At 41.9% G+C, this 23,958-nt stretch overlaps 1 protein-coding gene across 10 annotated transcripts in view; it reads right to left on the bottom strand.

Moving 5' to 3' along the window:
• The window catches only part of LOC105927914 (protein tyrosine phosphatase receptor type D), a 121,546-nt gene that overhangs the window by 31,727 nt on the left and 65,861 nt on the right, over positions 1-23,958 (bottom strand). For 2 of the 10 annotated variants that reach the window (XM_021317699.2, XM_036146514.1), the window contains 13 exons: positions 23,086-23,391; positions 21,976-22,169; positions 21,007-21,033; positions 20,329-20,446; positions 17,844-18,431; positions 17,316-17,416; positions 16,944-17,200; positions 14,645-14,738; positions 11,703-11,912; positions 9,370-9,530; positions 6,030-6,041; positions 3,758-3,870; positions 354-395 (listed from right to left, as the gene is read on the bottom strand). In XM_021317699.2, the coding sequence (XP_021173374.2) occupies positions 354-395; positions 3,758-3,870; positions 6,030-6,041; positions 9,370-9,530; positions 11,703-11,912; positions 14,645-14,738; positions 16,944-17,200; positions 17,316-17,416; positions 17,844-18,431; positions 20,329-20,446; positions 21,007-21,033; positions 21,976-22,169; positions 23,086-23,391 (2,223 nt within the window). The remainder of the gene's footprint in view (positions 1-353; positions 396-3,757; positions 3,871-6,029; positions 6,042-9,369; positions 9,531-11,702; positions 11,913-14,644; positions 14,739-16,943; positions 17,201-17,315; positions 17,417-17,843; positions 18,432-20,328; positions 20,447-21,006; positions 21,034-21,975; positions 22,170-23,085; positions 23,392-23,958) is intronic. The other 8 variants (XM_036146517.1, XM_036146516.1, XM_036146515.1 and 5 more) reach the window with 8 other exon arrangements.

The following is a 23,958-nucleotide window of genomic DNA, read 5'->3' as shown; positions in this document are numbered from 1 at the left end:
ACACTTCAGCCCCCACTCCCTATAGAGAGAGAAAAACGTTATTCACACAGAGCGCTGCAGTGGGTAGTTAGCGATGACGGCATGTGCACAGACACAAACACCCCCCCCCCCCCCAACAACACAAACAAAAACGAACAAACGTCACACACTGAATGTTAGGCCAGCTGCCGACATCTGCTTTGAGTCGATGTCATTTCAAGCCCCGCCTCCTGCGATGACATCGTGTTAAACGCGTGATGAATTAGACGGCGGACGTGAATGCACACATTCGCAGAAACAAAAAGGAGGAAAAGAACCGAAGCTGAGGGAAACGATTATGGGTCATGTACAAAGCATAATCGAGAACAACTAACTTGACAAATGGAGGTTACTGGGGTGACTGGGCGCACCTGAACCTGCGGAGGAAATGGTGGTGGGATTAACTTCATTACAGACGTCAATAGCAATGTGATGACTGTTGCTTTTATTAACAAAACAAAAATTAGAAACGGGGATAAGAAACCGCTGATTTTTGTCTAGTCTAAATGGGACATTAGTATCCTACAACACAATATAATGGCACTGTGCTAATTTCAGTGGGGGAACAGTACAAACACAGTGGTAGGTTAAGTGATGTGTCTGATTAATTGTTTATTTAGCTCACAGGTGTCAAACTCAAGGCCCCCGGGCCGAATTCGGCCCGTCAAGGCAAATTATCCGGCCCTCAAGAGCCAAAAAAAAAGGCATATCATGTCATAAAGTAGAGGTATATATCCTTTTAAAGTGTATAAAGTGGCTAAAACTGTGCCTCCTGTAAGTGTAACTAACCCCAATATCAACTTTTCTTGCAGATAAACTGGGCCTAAGGTTGCTATTTTTATGTTACTGTGCATTTTTTATACTTCTATGTGAACCGGAATGAAATTATGAAATGAAAAGTATCGTCTATACACGTACTACCAGCCCTTTTAATAACTTCATGACGCCAAAGTGGCCCCATATAGAAATGAGTTTGACACCCCTGATTTAGCTTATAGAGCAGGGACCATGTTTTATACCAAATCATTTAAAAGATAAAAAATATAAAATAACTGGTAGCGATGCACTGCTCAGACCAAGCGAGCAGTTCAGATTGCTCAGATTTTACAAAGTAGAAATAATTTATAGCCAGGATATTAAAAGAAAACAGATGCTCACAAAAGCACATTTTGACACCGTGGCCGTGACGGAAGAGCCGCTGTGCCGTTTTAACTGGCAGGCTGGGCAACGGGCGCTCCATACGACACGTCGATGTTTCATTTTGGTTTCTGGCACAAGTGGGCATTAGCTAATGGAAGCTGCAGCGTTTTCACACCCACTTATACATCCCTTCACACGGACGCAAAGGCTGTTTCTACCGCAGTCCACTACTCAAAATCAATTTTTACTAAACGGGAGGGAGGACGGGGAGGTTGAGGTTCAGCGGAAGTGTCTTTTCTGACATGCCATCGTTCAAACACTGAGCATCCTTAAGATGAAAATGTCCAATGAGAGGGGTGAAGAGGTGATAAAGAAGGGAAGTGCCGAGAGAGGTGTTCTTATGTGGAAGTGCTTCAGGGGAAGTGGTCCGATGGAGAGAGGAAACATATTTGGTTCTTTCTGAGGCGTGAGAAAGCCAAATTACAGTCTCTGTGAAGTGAAGACAATAAAAAAAATAAAAATAGGGATTGAGAGGTGAGAAATACTGCAAGGATGGTTGAAATCCTTTCCAGGCTGAAGGAAAAATAACAATGACCATGAAAACGGTCCGCAGTGGGCCTAAAATCCTGGAAGAGCTTGTATGGATGTGCACAAATGGGCCTGCGGGGATAATTCCTTCTCTTTTTGAGCTAGCTGAGCTGAAAAAATATGTGTTTGATATTACAACTTTATTGACAGCCTCTGAACATCTGTTCTGAAGCACTGAACCCCAGAGAAAGTCAAACTGCAGTCAAATGTGCCTCTATTGGTCCTGGAGAGCGTAAAAAAAACCCATATTCTCTGTTCTGGTAATACGGCACCTTGTCAAAGTACTAACACGCCTTGAAAGTTTTCACATTTTGTCACATTACTCCCAAACGGCTGTATTTATTTGATAAACCGATGCAAAGTGGTACAGAATAATGAAGTGGAAGAAAGCCGCAGTTTCCAAAACTGTTAACGGTTTGGAGAAGGCACTTTATTACGGCCATTAAAGCTGCAACTCTAGGATGTGTTTTCAGTTTTGCACATCTGCAGGACTGACGTTTCGGTCCTTGTGTCTTTTCGAAATAGCTCAAGCTCAGTCACATTGGCTGCTCAGTCAGTTTGCTGCTCTCGCCAAAAATTACATTTTAGATTTATGGCTGGTTTGTTCAAACACAGGAATGTGCTTTGATCTAAACCCATTCCATTGCAGCTCTGGCTGCACGTTTAGGGTCCTCGTCCTGATGGAAGGTGAACCTCTACCCCTGCTCAAGAGAAGCATCACCACATTTCAATGCTGCCACAAAAGTGGGGTTGTTCAGGGCGTAGGTTTACCACCACATACTAATCTGACGAGAACACCTTTTCTCACATAACTGTTGTGTCCTCATAAGGACTTCTGGGACACTGTGAATGGGACGCTCTTACTACTGTTAACCAATCTTGCCAGTCACCCACGAGGCCCAGAACTGTGGAGTTGTCCTGTGAACAGATTTCCTCACCTGAGCTGTGGATCTCTGCAGCTTCTCCAGAGTTACCATCGAACAATTGACTGCTTCTCTGATTAAAAACTGTCCTCAGTCCCTCTCGTCACTTTAAAGCGAGAGCAATTTCTCAACAGCTTTGGAGATGTACCGTACACTTCCTGTTTTAGATGATGAACTGAGCAGCTCTCTGTGAGATGTTTGGAGTCTTGGGGTATTGTTTTACGACCTACCCCTGCTTAAAAAGTCTCCGCAACCCTATGTCCAACCGGTCTGCTAACTTCCTTGATATTTATGGTGCTGTTTGATTTCTAATATTGTCCAACGAACCTCTGAGTCCTTCAAAGAATAGACAGATTTATACATTCTCAGGAGGGCTCTAGTTACTTATTTGGTCAATTTGAGTAAAGCAGAGTTAATACAAATAGACGCAACACTTCTTAATATTTTATCAGTAACTAATTTGAAAACCGCCCAGAATTTCCTTTGCACTACATTGTAGTTATCTATCACATAAATTGAAAGAGGTGAACAAGTTTAAGGGGATAACGACACTATACACTGATCTGGGACTTCATAGTTACCAGACATTCATGACCTAAAAGACAATGCCTTTCAAGCTGCTAAAAACGCTCCCTTCCACATTGCATCTCTCGGCCCGTTACACACACGCGATCATAATTAATTTCATCTTTCCCCTCACCTCCCGCAATGCAGGTCTTGCGCTATTCTGGGTGACCATGGCAAGCTGCGGTGACCTGAACGACCCAGATATGGGCGAAGATGACATATGCCACGGAAGTGTCAAGCCTGCATTTCTGCCTCCGGATTTTCCGCAGCGAGGTCAGACCGATGTCTGTACCGACCCGCTCTACCTTTTTCAGAGCACCTGTCCACGGCCCCCGCTACACAGCGCTCCCTTGTTTACTGTCAATCTTACAGAACAGACGATGGGAGAATTCAAAATAAAGGACGATGATTTTGGGTTTGTCCCTTTGAACAAAGCAAAGGCATTCAGACCATTTTGCCAAGATGCACATTCATTATTCTTTTGTTTTGTTTTTACGTAACACGTGATTCGGTTTACTTACCAGGTGTCTGGAAGTTAAGGCGTCGCAGCTCAACCGGGTCAGTGGGATGATGAAGAGGCATTTCTTTGCTGTTTGGAAGGCTACCTTTTCTGGCTTCGGTTTCTGCTCTTTTTCTGCCGGAAATAAAACAAATTCTAATTATCTCAGGCAAACTTACAGAGTTTTTTTTTTTTTTTTGTTGTTGCTATTGTTGTATAATCTTAAAATGTTCCTCATTGTCCCATGAATAATGAGGGGCTGTATGTAATTAAGGAGCTGACAGGACAACGTTCTCTCGGCACGCACTACTACAAGGGATAGCCCGAGTAACATCTTTTCATTGTATAATGGCTTGCAGTATTAAAGCCTTTAGCAGGTTAATTCTACCCTTATTGAAGCCTAATATTCATGCTTAAGTGATAGCGTCAGGTTGTAAATTCAGCTTTTCAGAAAATTGGAAGATTGGGCCAGGACTTAATGGGCATTATATCGAAACCCCAAGTTTGTCAATGTACATACTCTTAATTATACAGTATGGTGCAAAACCAGCCCTAATTTCTTTATACATTGCCTGCAGGAAGCCAGGCTCTCTTTTTAATCATTTAAAGTGGGTCTTCACTACTTATGCGGGCTTTCCGAGGGACTTTCCAAGTCTTTTTTTTTTGGACTTCGGCTACTTTTTCACCAATTTTCAGCAAGATATCCAGTGTGTATTTTAAAATACGAATAAGTGGAGGGCAAAAAAGTCCTTTTAAAAAACTAAGGAAACAAATTCAACCTAGGGTTGACACAGAACCTGAGAGATACAGTACATTATCCTTTAGTAGAACTTTCATCCACTATATGACATGTTTTCATCTAACAGCTCTTCGGGAATCACTCTTTTAGTTCCAACTACATTCAGAGAAACTCTTGCAACGTCCTTTTTTTAGGTTTTGAGTGTGCAATTTGTTTAAAACAAAAATGAAGATTGAACATCAGTGAACTTATTTTATTTACGTTACATTCTCATCAATTTATTGGCAAGTTTCTCTTTGCTTTGTTCCATTGCAATTTTTAATTTGTCCTAAATGCCATTAATGTTGTGTCTATTTAATCCAGTTTTTAACATTATTTCAGGGTCATCATGAATTAAATGTAAGGATCCTGGATGAGCCCCCAATTTAAGATAACCCAATTCATGAGCTCAAAAAATTAACCATATAGTCATGTTTTTGGTCTAAGCATCCAGTGGAAAACCATGCGTACATGGGAAGAACACGGCAACTACATGCAGAAAGATTTTAATGAAGGACCTTCTAGCTGCAAGACAACAGTGCTAACAACTGTACAAACAGTCTAAGACCGCTATGATAAAAATCCAGCACTGTAAACCAAGCATAATGAAGCACATGACCAATAACTCTTAGTGAATCCCCTTAAATATGCTCAAACACCGCTGTTGTTCTGCCTTACCATTCTTATGACCTACACGGGAACAAATTATGTAGCAGTAGTCCAAAAAAAGTCAGGGGCTACAACAAAATACCTGTTACTTCTCATCACAACCACGGTTTCGTTTTTGAGTTTTGACCTATGGGTCAGACTAAAGTGATTTAGCCAAAACAATAGCTAAAACAACCAAAGTCCAAAGAAAAACTTTAAAAAGCCCTCCACAGACCCAATAAACTATTCATGAAGAAGTTTTTTTTTAAATACTTAAATGTTCCAGAAAAAGTTTATAAAGAAATGAGGCATGACTCAAAATTTCTACAAAGTACCATGCATTTTTCTTTTCAAACGTAGAGCTAATTTCTTGACATATGGCTTTTGTACATGCAGAGTGTTAAATACTATATCAGAGTTTAAAAGGATCTTTTGTGCATATCCTTCCCTCGCTCTCCAAAAAGACTAATTTACCTCGTTTTAAATATTTCTATTTGCAAGAAGAAGAAAAAAAAAACACAGTCACAGTGTGGAAACTAAATTAGCATCGCACATCATTTGTATTAAGCTGACATCCTTTTCAAAACTACAGCTGGTAAAGTAAAATTGGCGTGTCTGTTAAGCAGCTGAGTGCGAGCTCCACCAGAGCAGATAGCCTGCCTAATTAACCAGCTAAGTCTACGTATCCATTCAAAATAAGAAATAACTGTGACAGCTCTTCGATACTCTTGATTATTTTAGCAGCAGTAGACATGGTTGGTGCCCTCCTCTTGCAGGGGAGAGGTGCATTTGTTAATATTCATAAGTGTCTTATTAAAGAAAACACCAAGAAATGATATATTTTGTTCTACTTCTTTGTCAGTCTTACCTGTCTGGTTTGCTGCTCCGTTGGTCAGCAAGGAAAAGAAACGGCAACACATTAGGCAGTGAGACCTTTAGATTGGAATATTACTGAGACTTCCAGAAAGAAAATCAAAAGCAGCAAAAGAGAAAAGCGAATCCTTCGCGTCTGACTTTTTTTTTTTTTTTTTTTGCTTTGTGTGCAAGATTAGTGATGCTTCACTTCGGGGGATTATGCTCAATTATGCAGCCTTGAGGTTCTTTGTTTCAAACGCTACAGATTCCCAGGTGCAACCAAGATTCGTACAATGTATCTCTGCTATTTCCAGCAGTTTCAGCTGATTGCTTCTTGTTCAAGCATAAAAGTCATCTCTTGACTGCTAATTGGTGTGTCTGTCTCTTCCTGCCCTCCACTGTTTAAGGCATTTATTAAACCCAGAAACGATGCACGCCAAAGATTCGTACATTTGGCATTTTATATAAAAATGACACGTGGGCTTGTTGGTTCCAATCAAACGTGTGTGACAGAGCACGTGAGTATTAGTGTTTTGTCTCGTCCAGAGAAATATCTCATGGTTCTAGTGCTAAACCGTTCCTTGCCTCTCAATAAACCAGCTTGGTAAACCATGTTTAAATCTACTGGTCACAAAGAAAATGCTAAAGAAATGGACAGATCCAGCTAAATAATTTAGGATGTCTTTAATGTGATTTTTTTTTTTACCCTGTACATTTTCTAGATTCAACAGAGAGATTGGTTTTAGACATTTGTTTCCTATTTCTGATGCAATTGAAAATCCAGAAAATTCAAATGTGACCAATAAAAATGGATTTCTTTTACACATGTTATTTTATGTAATGTCATACAAAATCTTACAAAATCACGAGAATGCCACGTTAATAATTGCCCAGTAAATACGCTCTACGATAAAAAGGCAGTTGCTAGAGATGCTAGCCTTTTAGACGATGCCTTACTCTAGCATATTGATGGAAAGTTGAGTGGAAGGAAAAGCTGTGGGGGAAAAAAAAGATGGATAGCTGTAGTCTTGGGATTGAAAAGCTAAGTAACCGCAAAAGTTGTGCAGTATGTGGCAAACTTTTCAGTAGGTCAAAACGTAATTATTTAAAATCCTTTTTTATTATTTTAATGCAACATTGAAATAATGTGTTTCCAATAACTGTGAGCCACATATGTTCATATAATCACCTTTATTGGTTTCACCTTTTAAACTGAACTGATGAAATAAACACATGTTTAAACACTATTCTAATTTATTGAGATGCTGCTGCACTTATATCTTCATAAATTACTTTTAATGCAAAGCAGCCAGATTTTGGGAAAATAAACCTGTTTTTAACTAATAGCTCCTTTTTTTCTTGTTGCTTTGCTTTCAGTAGTGACACCCTCTCTGGTTTTAGCTTTTGCTGACTCTTTAGCTCTTTGTCTCACCTCCTGAAACTCCACCTTGACATTTGACTGAATAAACTCCTGGTTTATGTAGAAAGCTGGATGAGACGGACGAGGTAGCCAACGCTGCAAAAGCGTAAATGTGGTGCAGGTGCATGACTGTAAGCGGTGCATGTCCTGGCAGGACAGGACGACCGGGGAGGGGGAGGGTAGCATAAGGTCAAAAATTGAGGATCTGTAGCCCAGGTTCCCCAGTGGGATGGGTAGTGGCGGAAGGTGTGGGGTGGGGTGGGGAGGGGGGGAAGCTTGGGATGGCTGGGAAGCGAGCCCAGACCCCGGGGTCCTTCTGAAAGCTTCACACACATGCAGTGACAGGCAGCAGATAGTCAAAGCTCTTCCCTCCTACGCTTGACTGATGAGCAGTGACATTACGGGCTCAGAATATCACTAGGGGGTTCGGGTAAAAAAAAAAAAAAAAAAAAAAAAAAGGGGATATTTTTATTTCATTCAGTGGGAAACGCGTTACAGCAGTGTTTGCTAGAGTTTAGAGAGAGTTTGTGAGTGCGTGGAGGGATGCGTGTGATTAACTTTCAGTCAGCAGACGTGTCTGTTTGAAGGACTGTGGGCGCCTGAGCTTTGATGGCTTGACAGTTCGGGTAGCTGCATGTTTGGAATTACTCATGTTAGAATTAATGCGAGCGACCGAGACCGAAGGTCGCACTTAGCCCAAGGATCGATGCGCCGCGGGCTTTGAGGTGAAATCCCATTCTCTGCAGCCGCATGTTGGAATTTGTTTGTGTCAAAGTTTCAGGTAATTCAGAGCTAAATTATTACTGGTCGTACGCCACCCTTCGTAATTATCAGCAACTTATAAAGATTTACAAAGGCCTTCAGAAAAATCATGTTTTATTCCAGCGGCATAATTTTAAACCAAACCTATAATTAGTGGAAATGTATTTCTGGGTAACACCAAACGGTCATAAAATGAAACTAAAGCATGATATTCCTCTTGTAAGTTTATCAGGGTGTCTGCGACCTTCTTACCTTAAGGATTAGTAATCTGTAGTTTTCTGTTTTCATGGTTATGATGTAACAGAGTGGCCTATTTCTGTTATAAACTCTTCAACATCTGAATGAGAACATGGCAATTTTCGTAACCCAGACGGGTGTTGATCTCAGTCAGTCAGGAAATGGCTGCAAGGAAATAGCTGCTTGCCAAAACTTGCTCATAGCTACAGTCAGAGCAGCATGGGAAGGTTTAAAACAGCAAGAACTGGGATCAAAAAGGCTGGGTGACTACCCGGGCTTATATAGCCTCTACGGACAGCAAACCACAGCAAAAAGTGCCTTCTTCTGACAACTGTTAGATAGCGGCTACATGCCAACATGTTATTCAGAAGGCATGCCAGGAAGTCTTACGGCCTACCATCATCAATGTAAAACACAGGATTCCTACGACTTCGTTTCAAAATACCATACTTTATTTTCCAGTTTTTATTGCTTTACATTGGAATGGCCGGAAAGCTATTCATCTAGCTTGGTTCCATCCCTGCAACATGTGAACAGGAAACACAGTGCTGAACCTGGCTGGTGTTTCAGCTGGCGATTGTTTTTACAATCGCAATCTTGGAACCGAATTGCATTATTTAACATCGACAACTTGACATCCCAGTTTGAAATCAGCGATGCCTTCATTTAAAGTAACAGCCATTTCGAAGCTTGTTTTTCGGCATTGCAACCATGTCCCTTCTTTTTCAACATGGTAGATGTTCAGTAACGCCATGGACCAATTTTAAGTGCACACTTTAAATGCAACCGCCACATCAGGCGTTCCTTGCATCTACCGACCCCTCCCACGCTGCTGGGGACTTTCACACGAGGCCGATAGGGATGCAGGGGGCGGCGTACAGCAGCGTTTCCATCTGCGATGGAGTATCTTTCCGGTGTGCTGTAATTTCCTCACCTCTTATAGAGAAGGATGGCGATGACGATGCATATGATGAAGACAACTGCCAGCACGGGCCCCACCACCCAGATGAGGCCTTCCTCCTCATCCATGATTGGCTGGGGATTGAGGTCTGCTGAAACGACCGGGTCGGAGTACGGGCTGGTGGCATACATGATCTGAGAGGGAAAACCCAAGATTGGTCAGGACTGAGAAGAAAACACTTTTCGCCGTTTTAATAACCGGCAGATCCTTTGTGTCTATGCAATGGCTATCAAGCTCATCTATCTATTTGCAATGCAGTTCAACGAGGCTAATTCCAACTTTTCTCCTGAGTCGTTTTTGCATAGCTAGTTGGTGTTTGACCAATCCCAATTATCTAAGCATCTTTCCTTCTCAGGGAAAGAGCTGATTGGACCATTTCATATTCAAACTTGAGATTAAAAAGAATGGTCTTGAGGGAAGAAAATGTACGCGTTAGTGGGCAAATGAGAGACTCGCGTCTGTCCGTCATTATCTACCTGAACTCTGGGTGAGTGCAGAGAGTATGCGGCAGGGCTGTAAACCCTGGAGCTCATCAAATCCATCATCTCGCCTGCAGCTGCCTAATCATGGTGCTTTCTGCTCTTTCGTCCACACACGCACACACACACACACGCACACACACACTCATTCACACACTGGCTGCAGCAGCGGAGATAAGGTGGACCACACGTAGGATGCAATTAAAGAGGAGCTCCGTTATCGAGGTGTTCCTGCGATCGGCTAAGGTCTTGAGGGGGTTTCTCTCCTTAAAGCGTCCAGGGTCAGCTTCTTGGGCCCGGTCCCACTGCTGCTTTAAGTTTGCAGGCCAAAAGCTGCACAAACGCTCGGAGTAACACACGACCAGAGGCAGACTGTGACCTTTGGCCGAGATGGAGTGGATCTGACCCTTTTCTTAGTAGCTTTTGGAACAAAATAAGAAATCAGGAAGAGAACTTGAGATTAAAAGATTGCAGTACCCTATAAAACTACTCTTTAATGTCTTTTTTTTTTGTACGAATAGACCAAGACTAAGAAGTGAATCATTGCGAAGTGGAAGACAAATAATACAATGACTTCAAAATCGTTGTCAAGACAAAAATCCGAAAAGCGGGGTTAACAATTGTCAGTTTTCCCGAGTCCTGCTGGAAGGTGAACCTCCAACCCAGAGTTGCATTTATTGGAGCCTCCACCAGGTTTCCTCACAAAATCGCCACCCTTCCCCCAAACTACGACCAGCTTCCATGAACCTGCTGAAGAGAAGCGTTCCCACGGCACGAAGCTGTCGCCACCACCACATTTCACCATAGGCACGTTGCGTTCGGCGGGATGTGCAGCATACATTTTCACATATCGATAATAATTATTATGATACTATTTATTTTAGAATCCTATAATAATTGATCTTTATTGTCTTTGCAATTAGATTTGTCCTCTGCCTTTCCCTTAGGGAGCAGTGGGCTGCCTCTGTGCGGCGCCCAGGGAGCATTCTGTCTTGCTCAGTGACCCAGAAAGCTAGTCTGTGGGAGTCGAACCAGGAACCAGGAACCTTGCAGCCTCGCCAGGACACAAGCGCCCTGCTCACTCATTGCAAGGCCACGCCACCCTTCACATGTCTGCTGTGTCTGTTAAATGGAGTTTGGGAATCAGTTTTCCAACAATAGCTTTGTTCTTGCTGCCAGTTTTTTGGAAGAACATAACCTGTAGTCGTAATAGTTTCAACGGTCTTCCAGCTGTGGGAGTGTGGATTCTGGCTCCTCCAAAGATACCACAGGGCTTCTCTCTCTCTCGGATTAATGCTCCCCTCGCCTTGTTTGTAAGCTTAGATGTAAGCTTTGAGATGATGGATTGAACAGTGCTCCATGAAGTGTTCAAAGTCTAGAAAAATGTTTTGTAACCTAAATCTACCTTAAACATCTTCACAACTGGCCTGTCTGCCCTGTTCCTTGGTCTTCTTGATGCTGCTCGCTCTCTGATGGTTTCTAACAAACCTCTGAGGCCTTCAGAGAACAGCTGGGTGGATTCAGAGATCAAATTGCAGTAGCAGTAGACTCTGTTGACTTCCTAAGGCAATAGGTCAAACTAGGTTTTACATCAAGGAATAGGAGTAAAGGGAGCTGAATAACAAAGCACTTTTTTATTGTTATTTAGAAAAGGAATTGAAAACTTTGCATCATTTTCCTTCCACCTGATAATTACTCATCTTTGTAAAGGGACAAAATGTGAAATCGTTTAAGAGGAGTTTTGTTTGTAAAGCACTTAAGCATGAAAAAAGAAAACCTGAAATGACAGAACAAGGTAAAGAAAAGAAAACAGAGAAGCGAACGTACGTTTTCAGACATCTCCAGCACGGCGAGCACGAAGAAGATGTACTCCTGGCCGTTCTGGAGTTGCTTGTTCTCAAAGTCGCCGTAGATCTTGCCATCACCCAGGGTGAACTCTTTGGGCAGGTCTTTGAAGTGCGCAGCGATGTAGGCTTTGGGCTCGGCGTGCCGCTGGAAGCGAAGGCCTCTGCTCGTCCGGTTTATCTCCTTCAGCAGCTACAGTAAGGAGGGGGGGGGGAGAGAAAAGACAGTTGATAACAGAGGGATGCAACGCCGACACGAAAACGAATCCCACGCCCACTGAATCTGACGATCTCTCTTGATTGCTGAGCTGAAAACGCTGATTGCAAAAAAAAAAAAAAAAAAAAAAACTGTCAGAACATGAGAAGAAACATCAATAACTTTTTTTTTTATTTCATCTGCTTTTATTTTATTTTTTTTTAGTGTGTTTGATGACAAAAGATTGAGAGATTAAAAGATTGTGTGGATTTTCGTCATTTAAAGCAGCTGAGGATTATCCAGCAGCTTCAAACAGTGAGAAACAGACCGAATTAATTCAAAACTTACGTCGCCCCGTCGATACAATCAAAAGCTATTTTCTCCTGCCTAAACGCATCGGCAAGTAGAATCTGGGGAGAATTTAGCAGTGTTTGATAAGTGTACCGCAATTTATTTTCTACACGTTTTCTGCGGAAAGAAAAAAAAAGATCTAACACACAAAAAAAAAAAAAATAGGCGGAGAAAAGTAAAAAAGTAAAACATGCTGCAAAGGCAATCGCTTCAAATATATTTATATTTGTTGCTTTTCTACGTCACGCCAGTCTGTTTTTTTTTTTTTTATATTACAAAGCAGCGTATTTGGGTAAGTTATTTCAGCACGTTTTTTCTTCTCTCCAGGCCATGAGTGATAATGATCCTACGAGGCTGAAAGGAAAACAATGCCCTTCGCGCGAAAGCCCGTGTCGTCAAATTCAAATTTCCTCTTACAAAGCACGGATGATAATTATGCTAATCGAGCCTGGTTAGCAGTTTCTGTGCCTGAATGTGTGTATCCGACTCGTGTGAATGGATGACAACGCGGGGGCGTGCGTGTGGCTGCCATTCACGTTCACAGAGTGTGTGTCCTCGGTCGTTGTGTGCTTTGTTTTGGCTGCGGGGCTGTTGGTGCGGCCCGATAATGTCTTCAATCATCTCTGCTGTCAACACGGCTAAATCTAGCTGCCCTTGGGAAAAGTTGTGAAAAGGTGAGTGCCGATATTGACAAACAAATAAATTCTGACAGAGGGGGTGACTTTTGGGGCCATCGGTCAAGGCTGCAGACACGGGCCTACGGGCGTGAGCAGTAAAAGGCGTCGCTGGATAAGACCTCCTGTGTTTTCTTTTATCTGTCGGACGTGGGATATCATTGGATGTCTAGGCCGAGAAAATAAATCCAGGAATCTCACTGTCTTACTGCGCAGAAAGGGACCAACCTATTAGTAGTTATTAATTTCAAAAGGAAATATAATCTTATATTAGAGCCACGTAATTGATTAAAAAAAAACAAATAAATGTATAAATCATAATCCAGCTTTCCATTGTTTTACAAACCGGGTAAGTTTAACATGCACACATAAAAACCTTTCAATGCTACTGGCCTGTAAAACGGAAAGGCATTAGTGGAGGGGGGGATGACGTCGGTTATGCGACTTTAGCGAGCAACCACCTTTTGCTTTAAGCGGAGCACAGATTGTTTTCTCGACAAAGGAAGACCTTCCTGACGCGACACAGGAAAGGAGGGAGTGAGCACTAAGCAAGAAGCGTGAGTGAGCGTCGTGACAGTAAGTTGGTGAAGAGAACAGATTTCTCCTCACCCACCAAAAAAGTCTTTGGTTTTGAGACACGTTACGTCGCAGGATCAGGGAAAACCTTTGGCTTTAAAGGAATCGAGGCTGAGAGAGCAAAAGATTGTCCTTGTAGGAAAATGTACGGTCTGATTGTGTTTTTTTTTTCGGTTTTCTGAGACTAAAACATACCCGCATTATTCAGTAAAAACAGTTGTCCCACTTTGTGTTTTAACCACCATGTGTGGCCTTAGCGTAAAATTTAAAGCCATAGGACATAATGTTTCTTGGGGGTGGGTGGGGCGGGGGGAGCATTTTGATTTTATATAATTTTTGAGTGAGGTGGCAGATGGTGATTTCTGAATAAAATGTTGACAGTTACATTACTGCAGGGCAAATAAACGCTCACAAACAGAAAGGTAAAGATAAAGATAAGATTTCTCAATTTCAGACATGGAAAGGAGCATAACTTCTATGAGATGCAAGTTGGAGAACAAATGAAAAAACGAAAGTTGTAAGGCAATTGCATATGTCCATGAGGAATACAACCGAAGTGAGAGAACTTTAAACCTCACCCACCTGCAGTGATAAACGCTTTCATTTGCTCACACATTTAGTAATGAACGCAACCCGCCCTGATGCTCCAGAATTACCCGACTTGTAATTCTAAATATAAAGGTTTTTCGAGTTTTCGTGCGCTAGTTTTTTTTTCCAGGAACGACAAGAGCCCGCTAAGGCCTGATGCAGCTCTTCAGGTAATTACTGCAGATAGAAAGAGGAGGAGGAGGAGGAGGTGGAGGAGGAGGAGACGGTGGGGATGGGATGGCAGTTTGCAGTGCAATTGATGGCTACTTCATGTTCTCATTTCCATATGAACAGTGCTCTCTGGAGCTATTTGCGTCAATCAGAAAGACTCATCGCCCGTCTCTCCTGTCCTCTTACCTGTCTCGACTTATATATTCCTGTTTTGAGAAAATAAATATGTGCCAGTTGCAAATTAACTTTGTAGAGCTGAGTTATGAAATGGGACGTAACCGGATGATGCACGCGCAACTTCAACTGTGTCAGTGTTATTTAACAAAAGTTCCATCGAGTCAACGCGGGCAGACGGTCTTTGGAACGTACCTCCTCCAGATTCATCTCATCAGGACTGTCCCACGGACTGTAAAACTTCCCTGTGCGCTGCTTCTTCAGAGGTACAACCACAATATAATAGCCCCTGGAAGACACGAAAACAAATGCAGGTCAGTCAGAACAAACTTTATGTAAAGGTTGAAATGCGATCTGTGATCACTCGTTTCTTTTGTCTGGCGGAGACAGGTCAGAATCCTTTGCCTGCATGATAACCCCTCACTCAGGTCCCCGGCGAATTAATTAAGAGGCAATTAAAGGCCTTTGTAAAGGCAAAAAAAAAGATGCAGAATTAAAGGATTTTCATCCCATCATCAAGGTGGCAAAAACAAACCTGCCCAACTTGAGCTTTCTTGGTGGGGCGTTGCAACAGCTACCATTAGCCTGCGTGGCAGCGTAGCAGGCTAATACAAAACTAATTAGCTTAAGCTGTATGATGGGAGCCAGTAGGCCGAGAACAACCACCGGCATAAAAAAAAAAAAAAAAAAAAAAAAAAAAGACACAGATGAGTTAGAAGCCTTCATGTGCAATCTAATGTGCTCCCTGGCCTTCTGACAACCCTGGGCTTTGTTGAAAGGCTGTAAGAGACTTTACCAGGCTTAGGGGAGTGCACTCAAATGAGTCGGACTGCTTTTGAATATAATGATTGAGGTGAAGAGGATATTAGTCTGAAAAGCAGGGTGGAATAAAAAATGGTAGTTTAAGAAAAAAAAATAAAAAAATCCTCCGTGACAAGGTCAGATATTATGCCGGGTTGTGTATTGCTCTATTCACAGAGCACCAGTGGAAAGCAGGGATGGACCACTTACAGGCACCTGGAAAACCAAACGGAAAAACCAGGGTGTTGTTTTCAAAAGTTACAGTTTCAAAATAGGATTTTGGATTAAAACCCGCCAAATACCAGAGAAACAACCCGGTAAGGCAGTACTGCACACAGCCTTTCAGCTGGCTGAAATTATTTAATTACCCTTTCAGCTTGGTTTGAAGAAGGAAAGAAATGATTCATTGTATACAGTGGTCTTTTCAATCCAGATTATCCAACCAGGAGACTCTCATACCCGACTCTCCAGTGGGAAATAGTTAGCAGTTAGTTGTGGACAGTTTACTATTGTGACAGTATTTTAGAACATTTTGAATATTCAGCTAAATCCAAGAAAGACTTGTAAAACGACTTAATAGAGGATGGGATTAGTTCTTAATGTGGTCAGTTGGGAGAAACAGAATTAAATGATCGTACATTTGAGCTATTGGTTGGTGCCATTTGGGATTTCTGGCATCTTAAACTAAACTACGGTCTTTTAGAAACATGTATGCTACTATGACTCTGCATAACATAGTTATTTAGATCAAAATATAGTATTTTAAGTGCAATAGTACCTATCACATGACTGTATATATATCCACTGTTTGTTCATTTTCTGATCTTTGCAGATCAATTCTTAGGAAGTGCTTGAGACATTTCATCACTTTATTACCTACTAGGGTCTTTATACAAAAGAGAGCAAGAGCATACAGAGCCTGTATGGGAGGTGCAATATATTAAACAGTCTCAGATGCTTTCAATCCATGACTAACCATAAGTGTGCCTTGATTAGAAGAATAGATTTGTCATCAGTGACCAGTGCAGCTCCAAAGGTGTTTATAGGTCAGTTTTCTTTCTTAATGACTAACATAACATTGCCTATAGTACATCTTAGGACATCAGACCAAATGGAAAACTATCTGATTTAAAGACGTGTAAAAACAGACTTTTATTTCCCTATTCCATGCCTTTAGGTAGTGTGCCCCCAACAAACTCCACATACTTTAATTTGATGGTTTCTAAAGCAGATGGTGTAAGCAAAGAAGAGGCAGCTGTATGAGCTCCATATTTGCAATTTACATTATCTTTTGGACCACATGGACCACATGGAGCATGTTGAGTGTGACACCAGTAGACAAACAGAGTTGCCATGTTAGTGCCAACACGTGCTTATGCATGGTAATGCTAAACATACCTCAGCTGAGTAATTAGAACATTATGATCTATTTTGACAGATGTAGTCTACAACAAAATTTTTGGAACACTATAATTTGAATTTAACCACAGCTGAAACATTTACCTGTGCAACGTTTAGAGGTACAAAGACCTCTGAAATTGAGCTTTTTTTGTTCAATTAGAGATGTTTATCTTGTTAGCATGTGTTTCTCCATCCCCAAACTGAGGTTGTTCGGATCATCTACGAGTTGAAGCTCATCCTTCAAACTACAACCAAATTAAAGCCCCTATTCACACGCACCAACCAGGCTTACCTTACTCTCTCTGAAGTTTGGACAGATGGCAGCTCTACGGTCACCATGCCATCTGAATTTGTTTTGCCAATCATGTAGGGCTTGGTGCGGAGGACGTCTGGGGCGGTCATCGTGGACACACGGTGCTGAAGACCCCCAGCGCTGTTCCCACGGTTGGTCAACAGGAAGGAGTACTGCGTCTCCGGCTGAAGACCCGTGATCAGCTTCTGTGTTAGCTTCCCATCCACCTCCACGCTCTGCCCATTATCGTAGAGGATCTGTAAAGTGAAAAAAAAAAAAAAGTGGATCTTTCATGCAGGCACCGTAGGAATGGATCGTGTTTTAATCGTCCGTTGGAGTTACAAGCTGTGCACAAGGCCAGCGAGCACTCACGGTGAAAGGTTGCGCAGGGTTGTAGGTGTCTGGAATCTCCCACGTCAGCAACACTGACGTCTTCATGGCAGCTCTCACGTGAAAATTTTTTGCAAACACTGCTAAAAGAAAGGGGGAGCACATGATTTAGACACAAAACATCCCTCCGGTCCGTTTTCCTGTGAGCCCGCGCTAGTGCTTACCTGAAAAACAAGTCTCCTTCAAAAACCAGGTTGAAAGCAGTACTATGTGGAACTGAAAACTGTCCTCTTACCTTCTTACCAACACCAGGTTTATACAGTAATGACTGACCTTTTACTTAACTGACAAAACACAAAGAGACACACATACTTACTCCATGTAAGGTCTTAAATTATAAGATAACAAAAAAAAAAAACTAATCTTAGGGGATCGTGTTAATACTAGAGTCTTCTGGTTGAGTCGGCTTTAGCCTTTTGCGGCATTAAGGTGGGAGTTGAGGGCTGAGCAGGAAAAGGCTGATATTAAGAGGGGAAAAGGGGGCGTAGAAGGTTCAGTATCTGGTCCTACCTTGATCCACAGGCTGTGTTCTGAATTGGACACTTGGGCTATATGGACCAGAGCCCTTGCTGGTGAAGGCACACATTTTAATATCATAAGTGGTGTCTGCCCTGAGCCCATCCAGGAGGACGGTCGATTCCGGGGCAGTGATGAAGAGTTCCGACGGACTGCGCGGGCTGTTGATGTCTTTGTACTGCAGAGCGTATTTCACTATTTGACCGTTCCTCTCCGCCAGCAGAACAGGCTGCCAGCTGACCTGAACCGTGGAGATGCTAGCCCCCTCCGCTTTAATGTTCTGAGGGTAGCCGCTCGGTACTTCCTCGTTCGTGGTGACCTCTTTGACCGTCTCCTCGCCGAAGCCCACCTTGTTGCGCGCTGAAAGGCGGAACGTGTATGAGGCTCCCTTATGGATTTCTTTGGTGGTGTAGTGGTTCTCTCGCTCGGGGAACTCGATAACGGTCAGCGGGTCCACGTCTTTGCGGCCGAAGCGAAGGCGGTAGCCCTGCAGGGGCCCGTGGGTTATTACTGGGGGGTGCCACTGGAGGAGAGCAGTGCCCATGTTTGTTGTACTGACCATAAGGCGAGGTTTCTCAGGAACTGTTTGTGGGGAATAGAGAAAACAATGTCATTAGAAATACAAAGAGCAGTGGTTACTTTCATCTGTGATGGGCATGGACAGCTATCAAGGTTATACAAAAGTAAAAAAAATAAATAAAAATTTCAAAATTGGGATTTATCAAAATACCTAAACGTTTCTATTTTAGCATGTATTTCCACAGGATGTTTTGCTCAACGCTAATTTTCCTGGTACTTTCATTTATTGTGTCAGGTTTTGCTAAGCCGCTGTGAAACAATGCCACTACGCTTGCAGAGGACGAACTTCTCCCACTGCAGCGTTGTTGAGTCGACCAAGGTTTCATTCTGCAGCTGAGACTGGGGGGACAGACACGGTGATTCTTAGCGATAGCCCTTTGACCAAGGATTCTGTTGCAGCAACTGTTGTAACTTTTGTAAAGTGACAACATGTTTCCATTTTACATTGTAAAACAGATTAATAAGAATGCTGCTTATGCAGACATATGTCTTCTATTGCTTCTAACACTCTTTATGGGATAAAGAAAAGGTTGAAAAGGTTTCCCTTGGGTTAAAAATCTACCCATAAACTTTTTCACAGCATTTATGCTGTGAAACTGAATTATAATCACCTCCAAGTCAACAGCAGTGATGTCTCCTCAAAGTCTATTAAAGATCCAGTGGACTTGAGGTTGTTTTTATTTGTGACTCAGAATGTAAAAAGTTTAAAATAATAAAAGGATACTTTGAAGGAGGGATTGACTTTTTTGTTCCTCCACAGATGATAATTATAATAATCAAACTATTGATCTCACAATGGAGAAATTCACTTCTGCATATTAACCCATCCCCTTGGGGAGCAGTGGGCTGCCACTGTGTGGCGCCTGGGGAGCAATCTGGGGTTAAGGGTCTTGCTCAGGGACCCAGAGTGGCAGTCTGTGGGAGTTGAACTCAGAACCTCAGGGATCCAGGCATCTATGCTCTAACCACTAGTCCACCACTCCCCCTATTAGAAACAGATGGCGGTAAACGGATGATTTACAATCTATTACGGTTAAGTTAAAGGAAGATAGACAGAAAATATGAGCATATGAGTGAATTATTATGCTGGTAAAAAAAACTATTTGAAATGCTTACACACTCCTTTCACAAAGTTTAATCTAAAAGTTCATGTAAACAAAACAAAAAAAAATACTACACTACCTGGGCTTTTAATTCGGGTCATTTGTAAATTTTAATTCTGGCCATTTGTTTTTCCTCGGGTAAATGCAGCTTAAACATAGCGGGGTAATAATGGCACCAGAATAAATATCCTGGCACATTACAAAGGTTCCTATGATGGATAAACCCTCTGATCTTTCCAGCGATTGGAAGTTCTTTGCATGGGATGACAGAAAAACTATTACAGAGACCAGACGTTTCTCTGGCTGTATGACGCACAGTTGTGCAATGCTCCAACTCCCCCACCTGTTGCAGGACACTGCCTGTCGGGAAGAGTAAAGCAGGGTACGACACTTTTGTCGCTTACTGCAAAGAAAACAATCCAATATTTCTGTTTTGGACGAATCAAACCCATGAAGTGGAAAATAAGCTAACGTCAAACTGTCAGCTGAACTCATGAAATTTTGAAAATTATAGCTGGCACTGATCCATATGCTACATTACGTCAGCGGCGGCAGCAGGAATAATTTTTTGCATTTTCAATGAAGAAAAAAAAAAGTAGTTAGAGAATGTTGCAGTTTTTTTTACTTTGCGAGATACGTTTTCAATGCCGTGACAGAATCAGTTACAAAAGAAGACTATTTCTGTTGCTATTACTATAATTTTTTTCCCCTTAAATTGCTTTTAGCCTTGCAGTGTCAGACAAGTTAGAAAGGGACTGACATCCGGCCTCCATTTTCATCTGTGACGGTTGGATTACCTGCGCCAGTGGTGGTGATCAGTTTGGGCTTGCTGCGTGCACCGTCGCCTTTTGTCGTGTAGGCTGCCACTGTAACAGAGTATGTGGTCTCGGCCTGCAGCTCTGTGATGATCATTTCCTGAAAACATACACGGGTTTAAGGTGCGGAATTGGCGCTTTGCGCTCACAGGTGAACGAGGAACCTTAATATCCTTTTGATCCTTTGTAATCTCTTTGTAAACCGTAGCTTCAGCTAAAGCATCAAAATGTATACATTTTGTTAAAATCACACTAAAGCAGCAGGACTTTTTTTTCAAGTTAACCAGACTCACAATAATTGATGTTGGGAGTCAACTCAAGATAACTTAATGTTTTATTTGAGGAAAATAAAGCAACATTTTATTTTATGGGTGTGCTTACTATTGCCAGATTGACACCCCTATTTATTATTATTTGCTTTTCAGTTCATCCATACAGGATATGGGTCACATTTGAAAAAGAAACTTTTTAAAAATATTTATTGAGCGATCAGTTCTTTGCCATAAAACCCTGCCATTTAAGCAGAGCAGTGTACATTTGATTAATTTCCTCTTCATAAAATGTTAATTAGGAGTTAATCTTTATTTGTATTTTTTTTTTTTTGTAGGACAGTGAGGCGCAGAGGATAAGGGCGGCAGAAAGCAAAGTTTAGCGACTCACATGTTCAGTTGTATCATCGTAGTCCCACTGTGAGATATCGAAGAGTGGACAGAACAGACAACAGATAAGCAGAGGTACAAACAGTGATTGACAAGAAAATATTCACACTAATTGGATCTGTAAACACAAGCAGCAAATGTTTGTTGGTTGGAATATTAGCAATACGTGAACATATGAATTTCGAGAGATACAGCAAATGATTAATGTTTGTCAAGTGAACTGAGATCAGTGAAGTTCAGCAGGGATCGCACACGCTTGCTGGCAAAGTTCCTCACACAGGCTAAACTTTTTCAAACACAAACTTAAGTATATTTTATTGGGATTTTAGGCGAACAACCAACAATAGGGACTCCATCATTGTCAAATGGATAAATGATGATATTTTTTCTACAACAGAAAAATCTGCAAAGGCGTGGCATAGATTTCTACTTAGCCCCCTTTATGTTGACACGCCTTAATAAAACCCCAGTGCAACCAATGCCAGCAGAAGCCACCAAACTGGTGAAGAAAGTCTACGTGTGTGTGACGCCATCTCCATATAAATGAAGCCGTGAAGGCCTCAGGCAAGGAGAACGCCCCTATCCACAGCACAAGGAGGAGCACTGGTCAGAGGTTTATACAACCTGGTATTCTCTTCCATCTACTTCGCATTTAGGCACCATTTGGTGCAACCATTTTGCAATCCCAATAAAATATATTCAAATTTGTAGCTGTAATGCTAAGACATTTTTTTGTGTACTTTTGTGCAAAAGTTTTAAACCACCCCCTAATTTTCTTTTACACTATACACCAAGACGCTCGAGGCTTGGCAGCAAAACGTAACGAAACGAGAGGTGACTCAAGACTTTTGCACACGGTAAAGAACATTGCTCTTGCCCGTTTGAAGGTGAGGAGGTGAGTGAGACAAAGCAGTACTATGTGTCTGAGGAATGAGGTGGCAGGCTGTGAGTCTGGTGAGTGTTGTTGTACCTGGGCATCATCAATCAGGATGTCCTTGATGACTGGCTGTCCTGTGGGCTCCCCATTAACCATCCTGACATAGTGCACCTGGTATCCTCGGATCTGACCGTGCTGCTTGGTGGGCACCGGTGAGCGCCAAATCACTTTAATTGATGAAGAGTTGACAGCCTCCACCTCAACTTTACGAGGTGGCCCACTAGGAACTGGAGGAACACCATGGGATAAAAGAAATAAGGTCAAAACTATAGAAAACCCTCCATCTTTGCTTCACCCTCCTATTAAGCTTTGCCCAAAAAAAATGCTGCAGTGACCAAAAAAAAACAAAAAAGCACAAAAGTGCAGAAAACTGCAACAAGCACTGCATGACAGAGTTATTTCAACAATGGTAAGGAGAGAGTGGGGGGGAAAAAAACAACAGCAAAAATACAGGTCCGACAACTGACCTAATCCTATAAAACATTAAAACTGGGTCGGGTGGATTTTAAAAAACCATGGCATAAAAAAATGGGTTTAGTCAAAATAGAAAAGTGGAGCCAAAAGGGACTTCAAGAGTTTCATATGCTTGAAGTCCAAGAAGAGTTTTGGCTATGATGTAATAAAAAAAAACAAAAAAACAAAAAAAAAATGATTTACCATCACATGAACTGACAAAAATACTAAAAATGGCCTTTAAAAAGAAAAAGAAAAAATCTTCCATATTTTGTAATTCCCGCTGTTGTGAAATTTAAAAATCCAGGATCTAAAAAAAAAAAATTTAAAAAAAGGTACAAAAACCGACAGCTGGGATTGGAAGTTAGAGGCCCGAAGCTGAAAATGCCATACCATGTGTTGAAATTAAGCAGCACGAAGGGTAGAAAAAGCCAAAAAAAGGTGCTTGTGTGAGTCAGTTTGGTTAAAAAAAAATTATAAAAACTCTTTTCCGGGAGGGCTGACAGTACCGAGTGGTCACAGTCATTTCAGAAGCAGGCAGAGGGAATAGAGAAGAGGTAGCAGCAGATATAGGCTGTTAGTATCTGGTTGGGGGGAAGGCAGGGGGGTTGGGTGGGGGGGTTAGGTTGGGGAAAGGTAGGCTGGATTTGCAGCAGGACCTTGTTGTTTTTATTTGTATCAAACACATACCATCCTCCTCCGTGCGGATAAGCTGCGGCAGGCTCTCTGGTCCTGCTCCGACATCCGTGTGGGCAAGGACCGTCACGCGGTATTCAGTCCATTTTTCCAGGTTCTCCAAAAGGTACTTGGAGCTCTCCGGGGGGATGCCGGAGATTCGGCGAACGGTGGTGTCCTCCCCTTCAGTGGCGGCGTAGTGGACGGCGTACTGCGTCAAGATCCCGTTTTGGAGCTCCACAGCCGGCGGCCGCCAACTTACCAGGATACTGGTGGAGCTGGGGCTGTGGCACTTTACGTCCTGAGGCGGGCCGGCGGGTTCTGGACAGGGAAGTGGTTTGGTGGCAGGTCCGTTTTGTTGTCGTTTTTTATTTAGATTTGTTGGTTGAGGCCATTCGTTGAGTTGGATTTGTTGGTTTTTGTTTTTTTTGGGGTTTTTTTTTTAGAAAGGAAGTTCAGTTGTTTTTTTTTTTTTGATCAGGATGATGATGGAAAGATTGAAAGAAAGAAAAAGGGAAAATAAAATGATGAAATGAATAAAGCACAAGGACTTTTATGGATAACTTAAATCAAATTCACAAATAATAAAAAAGGTAGAAATAAACACAAATATTTATAAGTTTACAATGAATGGAAGAATGATTGGAAAAGGGACAGCTTTACCAGAAGTCACCTACCTTTATCATGAAAAAAGTACTGTATATTTATAAAAAAAAAAACGAATAAAGCGAAAAAACTTCTGTCCATTAACTTCATAAACAGCTTATCATAAACAATTTCAAATGAATTTTAAAAAAGCTACATTTTTTCAAGCAGTTACCATCAATCCAAAAACATAAAGGTTGATGTCGTAGTTAATAAAAAAAAAAAAAAAAAAAGGAAACAAAA

This window comes from Fundulus heteroclitus, chromosome 14 (assembly GCF_011125445.2).
Source record: "Fundulus heteroclitus isolate FHET01 chromosome 14, MU-UCD_Fhet_4.1, whole genome shotgun sequence".
Taxonomy (NCBI): domain Eukaryota; kingdom Metazoa; phylum Chordata; class Actinopteri; order Cyprinodontiformes; family Fundulidae; genus Fundulus; species Fundulus heteroclitus.
Note: the sequence above shows the minus strand (reverse complement) of the source record. Positions and strands in the feature narration are given on the sequence as shown.